Source organism: Anomaloglossus baeobatrachus, chromosome 3 (genome assembly GCF_048569485.1).
Source record: "Anomaloglossus baeobatrachus isolate aAnoBae1 chromosome 3, aAnoBae1.hap1, whole genome shotgun sequence".
NCBI lineage: Eukaryota > Metazoa > Chordata > Amphibia > Anura > Aromobatidae > Anomaloglossus > Anomaloglossus baeobatrachus.
The window spans coordinates 656234207-656247265 of NC_134355.1; the positions used below are offsets into that span (position 1 = coordinate 656234207).

Consider the following 13059-nt stretch of genomic DNA (forward strand, 5'->3'; position numbering starts at 1 on the left):
GTATTAAACTGTATCTGCATTCTGTATACAACACTATCTGCATCCTGTATATTACAGTATTTGTGTAGCTTTGTATATAACACTATATCTGCATCCTGTATATAACATTGTATTTTCACTCTGTATTTAACAATATATCTGCATCCTGTATATAACACTGTATCTGTAGCCTGTATATAACACTATCTACATCCTGTATATTACAGTATTTGTGCAGCTTGTATATAACACTACATCTGGGGCCTGTATATAACACTATATCTGCATCCTGTATATAGCAGTATATCTGCACCCTGTATATAGAACTGTATTTGCAGCTTGTATATAACACTATCTATATCCTGTATATAAAAGTATTTGTGCAGCTTGTATAACACTATATCTGCTACCTGTACAGTATATAACACTGTATCAGCATTCTGTATATAACACTATATCTGTATTCTGTATATAACACTGTATCTGCAGCCTTTATATTACACTATACAGTGCCTTGCAAAAGTATTCACGCCATTGGCGTTTTACCTATTTTGTTACATTACAACCTGTGTTTAAGTACTTTGTAATCCGATTTGTGTGAGATAAGTCAACACTACTGTAAATAGTTGGGGAAGTGAAGAAAAACATATACAAATATTAAACTTATGGGACAAAATAAATTGCCGTGTGCATATGTATTCACCCCTTTTGCTATGAAGCCCCTAAGGCTGTGTGCACACAGTGCTTTTCTTATGCATTTTTGAGGCGTTTTTTTTGGTGTAGTTGTCACAAAAACGCATGTGTATTCTTATCCCAGAAAAGTCAATGAGTATTCTGAAGTTTTGTGCACATGTTGCTTATTTTTTCCTTTTAGTTTTGGGTACAGAAAATAATCTGAATCATGTCAATTGTTGGTACGTTTTTTTTTGCGTTTTGTAACCCTTCCAGCCATTGATTTCATAAAATAAATGGCACCATGGCAGCTGCCGATTTTATAAACTTTACTTTCTTGGATTTTAAAACCTAAACATCCGAGCTGACCACTACAGGTATGTATAGAATCAGCCTGATAGTGCCAGTATAGCACTGGCTTTAGGTTATATACAAAAAATCCTGGTGATTGGTGCGCTTTAAGGATTATGGAGGCCACTGTGCTCTTAGGAACCTTGAGTACTGCTGAAATTCTTTTGTAACCTTGGCCAGATCTGTGCCTTGCCACCATTCTGTCTCTGAGCTCCTTGGGCAGTTCCTTTGACCTCATGATTCTCAGTGACATGCACTGTGAGCTGTGAGGTCTTATATAGACAGGTGTGCGCCTTTCCAAATCAAGTCCTAATTAAACACAGCTGGACTCCAATGAAGGAGTAGAACCATCTCAAGGAGGATCATAAGGAAATGGACAGCATGTGACCGAAATATGAGTGTCTGAGCAAAGGGGCTGAATACTTATATACCATGTGATATTTCAGGTTTTCTTGTTTAATAAAGTTGCAAAAATATCTACATTTCTGGGGTTTTTTTTCTGTCAAGATGGGGGATGGGGAGCAGAGTGTACATTTATGAGAAAAAATGAACTTTTTTGAATTTCACCAAATGGCTGCAATGAAGCAAAGAGTGAAAAGTGTAAAGGGGTCTGAATACTTTCCATACCTACTGTAACACTATATCTGAAGCCTGTATACAACACTGTATCTGTAGCCTGCATATGTCACTGTATCTGCAGCCTGTATTAACAGGCAACGCAGTGTATCTGCATCCTGTATATAACACTATAATCTACATCTGTGGAACCCCGTGGTCATGGGAACCACAGTAGCATTGTTCTTCTCCGGGGGGCAATACTATGCCTGGAAGCAGCGGGGAAATCTCCTTCTCAGGTGCAATTACACACAAAAACTTCCTAACTCAGGCCAGAAGTGGGAGCTCAAGTCCTGGTTGGGACGAACTTCCCTATGCATTCTGGGCTGGGGAGGGGTTAGACAGTAAAAACAGAAAGTGAAACCTCAGAACCAGAGAGGCGAGCAAAGAGAACGGTCGTTGTAAGACTGTGTGCGCACAGCAAATTCCATGCGCACATTGCGTTTTTTTCCTGCATTTTGCTGCGTTTAAATCTCCAGCGTGTCATTGTCAAAATGCATGCATTGTGCGTCCCCAGCAAAGTCTATGAGAAGTCAGCAAATTCCATGCGCACGTTGCTTTTTAAGCGCAGTGTTTTGGATGCCAAATATTTACAAAATCGATGTGTTTTAAAAAAGCAGCATGTCACTTCTTTTGTGCGTTTTGTTGCATTTTCCACCCATTGAAATTAATGAGATCTGGCAAAATGCAACCAAAATGTTTAGCTGTGCACTGCATTTTTGTTGCGTTCTGCGTGCTTTTTTGACAAACAAAACGCAGGTCTTTCAGTCTCTCTCTCTCTGTCATTGTCGGTCATTCTCTCTCTCTTTGTCGGTCTCTCCCTCTCTCTCTCATACTCACCGATCACCGGCGCGGAGCTGCACAAACTTCCGGCGGCTTCTCCAGCTTTTGAAAATGCCGTCCGCTCATTATTCCATCTCGTATTCCCTGTTTCACCTGCCCACCGTCGCCAATGATTGGTTGCAGTCAGACGAGCCCCCACGCTGAGTGACAGTTGTCTCACTGCAACTAATCACAGGTGCTGGTGGGCGGGTCTATATCGTACAGTAAAATAAAATTAATTAATTAAATAATTAAAAAAAACGGCGTGCGGTCCCCCCAAATTTTGATACCAGCCAAGGTAAAGCCACATGGCTGAAGGCTGGTATTCTCAGGATGGGGAGCCCCATGTTATGGGAGCCCCCAGCCTAAAAATATCAGCGAGCAGCCGCCCGGAATTGTCGCATCCATTAGATGTGACAGTCCCGGAACTCTACCCAGCTCATCCCGAATTGTCCTGGTGCGGTGGCAGTTGGGATAATAAGGAGTTAAAGGCAGCCCATAACTGACTCTAAATATTTTATTTTCATATTCTGCAAAAGGAGTCAACCAAATGCCAATGTTTCGGCTCACATTTGAGCCTTTTTCAAGGCATATATATCAAGAGGCAGATAAGCGCAAAAATAGGTGCTTGGCAGAATATGGGCTTAGGATAGCAAATACCAGAGGATGGATGAGGCAGGGGTAAGTCAGAGGAGACCAGAGTGAATGGTGATAGTGCTTGGAACGACAGCAGGCTGGGTGCAAATGGAACTGTGTCCGGTGATCTGGCTGTCAGCTCTGGCTGACCGCCGAACAATCCCTCCTTCAAGGGGGAGGTGCGTTCGGCGTCACAGCGACGTCACCGCGACATCACTAAGCAGCAGCCAATAGAAGTGGAGGGGCGGAGATGAGCGGGACATAACATCCCACCCACCTTCTCCCTTCCGCATTGCCGGTGGACGCAGGTAAGGAGATGTTTGTCGCTCCTGCGATTTCACACACAGCGATGTGTGGTGCCGCAGGAACGACAAACATCGTATCTGCAGCAGTAACGACATTATGGAAATGAACGACGTGACACAGATCAGCGATTTTTTACGCTTTTGCGCTCGTTCATCGTCGCACCTAGGATTTACACATTGCCGATGTCGCTAACGGCGCCAGATGTGCGTCACTAACGACGTGACCCCGACGATATTATCGGTAGCGATGTCGCAATGTGTAAAGCCCGCCTTAGTCCTAGGTTAATCATGGCAGGCGTCTATGAGACACCCTGCATGATTAACCTGTAGTAAATAAACACATACACCCGAAAAAATCCTTTATTTGGAATAAAAGACAAAAAAACCCACCCTCTTTCACCACTTTATTAATCCCCAAATACCCCTCCAGGTCTGGCGTAATCCACACAATGTCCCACGACGCATCCAGCTCTGCTATATTGGAAGCTGACAGGAGCGGTCACAGACCATCACCGCTCTCTGTGAGCTCCAGGGAGCAACTGAAGCGAGCCGCGCTATCAGTGATGACGTCACTCAGTTACCTGCGGCCACCGCTGGATCCTCCAACTGTGACAGCAAGTCACCCGAGTGACTGAAGTGTGCGATCAGCGGTGCCGTCACTCAGGTGATTTGGGGTCTCGGGTGGAGAACTCGAGCTGGCCGCGGGTAACCTGAGTGAAGGCACCGCTGATCGCGCAAGCTCACTTCTGTCACTCAAGGGATTTATATAAGGCCGCCGTGGCACACAGACAGAGCCGCGCGATGACAATGAAGTTGGGTGAAGTTCATCCCAGTTCATTCTGATCGCATGGCTCTGTCTGGCAGCCAGCCATGCTCTATGGGGATGTAGCAGAGCTGAGTGGTACTGCACTGTCAAAAATGCATCCAAAATGCATTCAAAACGCATTCAAAATGTATCCAAAATGCACGCGTTTTGGATGCATTTTTTTTTGTCAAACTCAGTTTTTACAGTTGTCCAGCCTGCCAGAGGGTGCATTTTTTTCTGCACTTGACAGAATGCAGCATGCGCACATACCCCAAGAGAGCTGCGTGCAAGCTTTCCAGGACCGAGCGCAAGACTAAGGACACCAGGGTCCTCGACTGTCGGGTGCTAATGCCCAGCATTAAAACCCGGACAGCAAGAAATTTAACATCTCCTGTCTCACCAGAGACTCCCAAGGTGAAGTGGCACCATAGAGCACAGGGCCGCAGAAATACAAGTGGGCACTGCATCTGTACCACCCCGGTGTTGGTCAGGTTGCTCAGATCCAGGATCGTGGTGGCTCGAGGGTCCCGGACCCGGCTCGGCTGACACTTAGATCCGTGAAAGGGGGGTATTTACAGGGGATAAGTTCGTGACGCCACCTGTGGGTTGCGGTAATGGGAGTATCGCCGCTGCTGTAGGGAGTACCAGGGCAGATGGTGGGGAGCAGTCTGATGTTAGTCCCTCCACAGGTAGGGATGGCCCCCGGGCTCAGGGGTGTTGGTGATTAGACGGGAGCGCAGGGTGCAGGGGGAGCGAGGTACTCACTGTGGGAAGTTGTGGTGCAGGATGAGGATTATAAAGTAGACACATACACTGCAGATAAACGAGTTCTCTGTATGTCACAGTTGCTACAGGGAGCTCCGTCCAGGTGTCCGCTCCCACCGGTGTCACTTGATGGTTCCGGAGCCCACCTCCGTGCACAATTTTAGTGTCTGACTGTGACCCCTCGGCTTGAAGCGGTTAGGCCCCGCTACCCTTGTAAAGTGTAGCTGTGCTCTTGGGAGCTGGCACTTGGGACTTTAGTGGGCTGCTTGTGGCTAGAAAACCCTGTCCCCCACATTGTGCTGATGCCCCAATCTCTGAGCTCTGTGGAAAGGCCCTGAAGATCTCCTTTCTCTGCAGGTTAATTGCCAGGACGTTGAATCGGCTCCTGACCTAGGGTCCTGTACCCCGTCGTGCTCGGTACCGGTCTGTTTCTTTTGGATCATCCGGTGCCGACAGTCCTCCTAGACTATGTCCGTCGCACCCTTTCCAATGTCACTGCCACCGATCCCTGACTCCTCTGGTCCCGGACCAGCGTCTGCGACCCAACCACGTTCTAGCTCCCCGGGAGCTCACTCTCCCCAGCCCCTCTCTCCTTGAGGGCTCTTACTCCTTTCCTGTCCTCCACTGAACTAACTCACTTCCCTCCCACCAGTCTGCCTGACCCCTAGGTGGGTGGCCCTTTTCCAGCTAGACCACCCACTGGTTTGTCTGACAGGTCATGATGTGAGGTGTTGATTGGGATTTGTGGTGCTGTTGGTAGTGACACCGACTTCTTCAGAACCTGGAACCATGGGGGGTAGGCCGTGCACCTGGGTAAGGATGCAGTACCCTGTGGCACCCTGATTTACTCAGGAGCGCCACACATCCGGCTCGCGCTGCCCGCCACAAGGGGCAAGGCAAATTGCATCTAAGTAGAGGGATGCTGTGCGACTTCAGGCCACAGCGATACATATACAGAGCGCACTCAGGAAGGCCTCCAACTCACCTGACAAGGAGAGATCCCCCACTGCTAACAGGCTGACCGGACCACTGTAACGTGGGACCGTAAGCACTGACCGGTAAAAGAAACAACTGGCCTGTGTTGTCCAGTTACTGTCGGCATCCTCAGTCCTTCCCCCTGCACACCACCATAGACTGCCACCCCCATCATCCTCCCCAGGGCCTAGCTCTACCTGTGGGGAGTAAAACCATCCTTGCTGCTATGACCATCCGCCCTGGAGGACAGTGACAGCAGCGGAGGCTAATCCCTGGCTGCGTACCACAGGCGGCATCGCGAGACAATCCACCTCACCCTCATCCACTACTACCCTCATCCTTCCTCTCCATCACCTCATCCATCCATCCCTTCTGTGGACACGAGAGAGAGAGAGAAAGAGAGAGAGAGAGAAGGGAGAGAGAAGAGATCTGTGGACACGAGAGAGAGAGAGAAAGAGAGAGAGAGAGAAGGGAGAGAGAAGAGAGAGAGAAGAGAGAGAGAGGGAGAAAGAGAAGAGAAGAGGAGAGAGAGAGGGGAGAGAGAGGAGAGAAGAGAGAGAGAGGGGGGAGAGAACAAGAGAGAGAGAGAGAAGGGAGAGAGAATGAGAGAGGAGAGAGAGAGGGGGAGAAAGAGAGAGAGAGAGAAGAGAGAGGGGGAGAGAGAGGGGGGAGAGAGAAAGATGAGAGAGAGGGAGAAAGAGAGAGAAGAGAGAGAGAGAGGGGAGAGAGAGAAGAGAGAGAGAGGGGGGAGAGAACAAGAGAGAGAGAGAGAAGGGAGAGAGAAGAGAGAGAGAGAAGGGAGAGAGAAGAGAGAGAGGAGAGAGAGAGGGGGAGAAAGAGAGAGAGAGAAGAGAGAGGGGGAGAGAGAGAGAGAAGAGAGAGGGGGGAGAGAGAAGAGAGAGAAGAAAGAGAGAGAGAAGAGAGAGAAGAGAGAGAAGAGAGAGACAGAGAGAGAGAGAGAGAAGAGAGAGAGAAGAGAGAGAGAAGAGAGAGAGAAGAGAGAGAGAGAAGAGAGAGAGAAGAGAGAGAGAGGACAGAGAGAGAAAGAGAAAGAGAGAGAGAGAAGAGAGAGAAGAGAGAGACAGAGGAGAGACAGAGAGAGAAGAGAGAGAAGAGAGAGAGAAGAGAGAGAGAGAAGAGAGAGAGAGAGAGAGAGGAGAGAGAGAAAGAGAGAGAAGAGAGAGGAGAGAGAGGAGAAAGAGAGAGAAGAGAGAGAAGAGAGGAAGAGAGAGTGTGGGAGATAGAGAGAGAGAAAGAGAGAGAGAAGAGAGAGAAGAGAGAGACAGAGAGAGAGAGGGAGAAAGAGAGAGAATGAGAAGAGAGAGAGAGAAGAGAGAGAAGAGAGGAGAGAGAGAGAGAGAGAGAGAGAAGAGAGAAGAGAGATGAGAAGAGAGAGAGGAGAGAGAGAAGAGAGAGAGAAAGAGAGAGAAGAGAGAGGAGAGAGAGGGAGAAGAGAGAGAGAAGAGAGGGAAGAGAGAGAGAAGAGAGAGAAGAGAGGAGAAGAGAGAGAGAAGAGAGAGAGAAGAGAGAGAGGAGAGAGAGAAGAGAGAGAGAGAGAAGAGAGAGAGGAGAGAGAGGGAGAAAGAGAGAGAAGAGAGGGAAGAGAGAGTGTGGGAGATAGAGAGAGAGAAAGAGAGAGAGAAGAGAGAGAAGAGAGAGAAGAGAGAGAGAAGAGACGAGAGGACAGAGAGAGAAAGAGAAAGAGAGAGAGAAGAAGAGAGAGAAGAGAGAGACAGAGAGAGAAGAGAGAGAGAGAGAAGAGAGAGAAGAGAGAGAGAAGAGAGAGAAGAGAGAGATGAAGAGAGAGAGAAGAGAGAGAGGACAGAGAGAGAGAGGACGAGAGAGAGAGAGAGAAGAGAGAGAGGACAGAGAGAGAGAGAGAGAAGAGAGAGAAGAGAGAGAGAAGAGAGAGAGAAGAGAGAGAGGGACAGAGAGAGAGAAGAGAGAGAGGACAGGAGAGAGAGAGAGAGAAGAGAGAGAGGACAGAGAGAGAGAGAGAGAAGAGAGAGAGAGGACAGAGAGAGAGAGAGAGAAGAGAGAGAGGACAGAGAGAGAGAGAGACATGCAGTTTTTGAAACGGAGGTGAAAATTGCGTTATTGATAAAAGGTAAAAAACTGCAACTCACCGGATCCTGACTCTACCGCACGCAATTGCATGTTGCCGCAAGTCCATTGACATTGCATTGAGCAGACAACGGGATCCGGTAACATGCGTTTTTGTTTGGGGTTTTTTGCCGACCGGCAGAAAAATGCTGATGTGAAACCAGCCCAAGGAAACTCCAAAAAACTCTTGTCTTCACAGTAATTTAGCGATTAATGTGATCAAGGTCCTGGAGGACCGAAACATTATTATCGCAATTGTCGCATGTCTTTCATTTGTTGCTATCTTGTCTTCTGTATTAAAAATCTATCAGCATTGAGAAAAAGAGTTATATCTTTATTCATTCTTGCCCATTGAGAATGCAGTGTTATATTTATATTACACTATATATGCAGCCTGTATGTTACTCTATCCGCATCCTGTATATAACACTGTATCTGCAGCCTGCATATTACACTATATATGCAACCTGTATATAAATGCATCCTGTATATAACACTCTATCCGCATCCTCTATATAACACTGTATATGCATCCTGTACATTACACTGTATCTGCAGCCTGCATATTACACTATATATGCAACCTGTATATAAATGCATCCTGTATATAACACTCTATCCACATCCTCTATATAACACTGTATATGCATCCTGAACATTACACTGTATCTGCAGTCTGCATATTACACTATATATGCAGCCTGTATGTTACACTCTATCCGCATCCTGTATATAACTCTGTATCGTCAGTCTGTATATTATACTGTATCTGCAGTCTGCATATTATACTATATATGCAGCCTGTATGTAACACTATAGCTGCATCCTGTACATTACACTGTATCTGCAGCCTGCATATTACACTATATATGCAGTCTGTATATAAATGCATCCTGTATATAACACTCTATCCGCATCCTGTATATACCGTAACACTGAATCGTCAGCCTGTATATTACACTGTATCTGCAGTCTGCATATTACAATAAATATGCATCCTGTCTATAACACTATAGCTGTATCCTGTATATTACACTGTTTCTGCAGACTGTATGTAACAATGCATATATTGCCTGTATATTACACTGTACATGCAGCTTGTATATAAATGCATCCTGAATATAACACTGTACCCGCATCCTGTATATAACACTGTATCCGCATCCTGTATATAACACTGTACCCGCATCCTGTATATAACACTGTACCCGCATCCTGTATATAACACTGTACCCGCATCCTGTATATTAACACTGTACCCGCATCCTGTATATAACACTGTATCCGCATCCTGTATATAACACTGTACCCGCATCCTGTATATAACACTGTACCCGCATCCTGTATATAACACTGTACCCGCATCCTGTATATAACACTGTACCCGCATCCTGTATATAACACTGTACCCGCATCCTGTATATAACACTGTACCCGCATCCTGTATATAACACTGTACCCGCATCCTGTATATAACACTGTATCCGCAGCCTGTATATAACACTGTACCCGCATCCTGTATATAACACTGTACCCGCATCCTGTATATAACACTGTACCCGCATCCTGTATATAACACTGTATCCGCATCCTGTATATAACACTGTACCCGCATCCTGTATATAACACTGTACCCGCATCCTGTATATAACACTGTACCCGCATCCTGTATATAACACTGTACCCGCATCCTGTATATAACACTGTACCCGCATCCTGTATATAACACTGTACCCGCATCCTGTATATAACACTGTACCCGCATCCTGTATATAACACTGTACCCGCATCCTGTATATAACACTGTACCCGCATCCTGTATATAACACTGTATCCGCAGCCTGTATATAACACTGTACCCGCATCCTGTATATAACACTGTACCCGCATCCTGTATATAACACTGTACCCGCATCCTGTATATAACACTGTACCCGCATCCTGTATATAACACTGTATCCGCAGCCTGTATATAACACTGTATCCGCAGCCTGTATATAACACTGTATCCGCAGCCTGTATATAACACTGTACCCGCATCCTGTATATAACACTGTACCCGCATCCTGTATATAACACTGTATCCGCATCCTGTATATAACACTGTACCCGCATCCTGTATATAACACTGTATCCGCAGCCTGTATATAACACTGTATCCGCAGCCTGTATATAACACTGTATCCGCATCCTGTATATAACACTGTACCCGCAGCCTGTATATAACACTGTATCCGCATCCTGTATATAACACTGTATCCGCAGCCTGTATATAACACTGTATCCGCAGCCTGTATATAACACTGTATCCGCAGCCTGTATATAACACTGTATCCGCAGCCTGTATATAACACTGTATCCGCAGCCTGTATATAACACTGTATCCGCAGCCTGTATATAACACTGTATCCGCATCCTGTATATAACACTGTATCCGCAGCCTGTATATAACACTGTATCCGCATCCTGTATATAACACTGTATCCGCAGCCTGTATATAACACTGTATCCGCAGCCTGTATATAGCACTATATCTGCGTCCTGCATATTATACTGTATCCTCCGTATACAGCGCCGTACTGCTCCCAGTCCTCTGTCCATCTCACTACTGTATATACAGATATTGCACCCAGTCCTGTATGTGTTCGGATTGTGAGATAAATTCTCGGTTTCACATCACAGTGTGGGAGTGAAGCGCTGCGGTCGGGCGGTGCTGATTGGCTGCTGCTGTGCGCCTGTGTACCGGAGCAGTGCGGGCGGGGACAGAGCAGAAGAGGACACACACAGCTGATCTGCTGCTGCTGCAGGTAGGTGACAGGCAGAGCTCCGGGGGATTGCAGTGTTATTGTACAAGGTGAGGCAGGAGGAGGCGGTGATGGCCGCCACCTGGGCTGAGCACTGGCAGATACCTGTCTATACAGAATACCCAGGAATTGTGCAGGACACGGCAAGCAGAGGTCAGCTGTGTGACCCCGGGAGATGGGGACAGGGGGCACTGGGGGCGCAGCACTGGATGGGGCAGAACTGGGGGGCATGGTGGAGAACGACTGCAGAAGTTGTGTATTGCTAAATGTACAGGTATAGCTATAGAATCATACATATTCCACATATATATGGATATATATGGATATAGATATATACCCACATACATATAGATATATACACAACATATATAGATATATACTCACATATATAGAGATATATACTCACATATATAGAGATATATACACAACATATATAGAGATATATACACAACATATATAGATATATACTCACATATATAGAGATATATACTCACATATATAGAGATATATACTCACATATATAGAGATATATACACAACATATATAGAGATATATACACAACATATATAGATATATACCCACATATATAGAGATATATACCCACATATATAGAGATATATACCCACATATATATATACTCGCATATATAGAGATATATACCCACATATATATAGATATATACCCACATATATATAGATATATACCCACATATATAGAGATATATACCCACATATATAGAGAGATATACCCACATATATAGAGAGATATACCCACATATATAGAGAGATATACCCACATATATAGAGAGATATACCCACATATAGAGAGATATACCCACATATATATAGATATATACTCACATACATAGAGATATATACCCACATATATATAGATATATACCCACATAAATATAGATATATAACCACACATATATAGATATATACACACATATATAGAGATATATACACACATATATAGATATATACCCACATATATATAGATATATACCCACATATATAGAGATATATACCGACATATATATATATATATATATATACTCGCATATATAGAGATATATACCCACATATATATAGATATATACCCACATATATAGAGACATATACCCACATATATAGAGAGATATACCCACAAATATAGAGAGATATACCCACATATATAGAGAGATATACCCACATATAGAGAGAGATATACCCACATATATAGAGAGATATACCCACATATATAGAGAGATATACCCACATATATAGAGAGATATACCCACATATATAGAGAGATATTCCCACATATATATAGATATATACTCACATACATAGAGATATATACCCACATATATATAGATATATACCCACATAAATATAGATATATACCCACACATATATAGATATATACACACATATATAGATATATACTCACATATATAGAGATATATACCCACATATATAGATATATACCCACATATATATAGATATATACCCACACATATATAGATATATACACACATATATAGATATATACTCACATATATAGAGATATATACACACATATATAGATATATACCCACATATATATAGATATATACCCACATATATAGAGATATATACCCACATATATAGAGATATATACCCACATATATAAATATACCCACATATATAGAGATATATACCCACATATATAGCTATATACTCACATATATAGAGAGATATACCCACATACATATACATATATATATACCCGCATACATATAGATATATATCCACATATATAGATATATACCCATATATGTATATGTCTCCATGAAATTAGGAAAATTACGATTATAGGATGATGTGAATCCATCATCTCCTGTGGGTAAAACACAAAGACATTAAATGGTGTAAAGTGATGAACAGGTTAATATTTGGCAATGTAATTTAGAAAAGGCAATTACTACATGCTAGTAAAAGGTAAAGAAGGGCATTACTATTTATTCCCTGGTGGTCTAGAGTGGAGGGTAAAATTAAAATGTATTCCCTGGTGGTCTAGACAAGAGCAATGAGTAATATTTTAGTTCTTTGCAATATAAAGTAGAAGATTGGGTTAAAATTTTAGTCCCTGGTGGTCTAGAGTAAAAGTGGGGATTCATTTTCATCCCAGTGCTGTCTAGGGTAATAAAAACATGTTAATATTTCATTCCCTGGTGGTCTGGGGTACAAAAGAAGGGTAATAT

At 44.0% G+C, this 13059-nt stretch overlaps 1 protein-coding gene across 3 annotated transcripts in view; it reads left to right on the plus strand.

Moving 5' to 3' along the window:
• Positions 1-10747: 10747 nt before the first annotated feature.
• The window catches only part of RCAN2 (regulator of calcineurin 2), a 161608-nt gene continuing 159296 nt past the window's right edge, over positions 10748-13059 (plus strand). Inside the window, exon 1 of one of the 3 annotated variants that reach the window (XM_075341176.1) lies at positions 10748-10835. Coding sequence is in view for 1 of the 3 variants with exons in the window: in XM_075341174.1 (XP_075197289.1) it covers positions 10904-10985 (82 nt within the window). In the remaining 2 variants the exon portion in view is untranslated. The other 2 variants (XM_075341178.1, XM_075341174.1) reach the window with 2 other exon arrangements.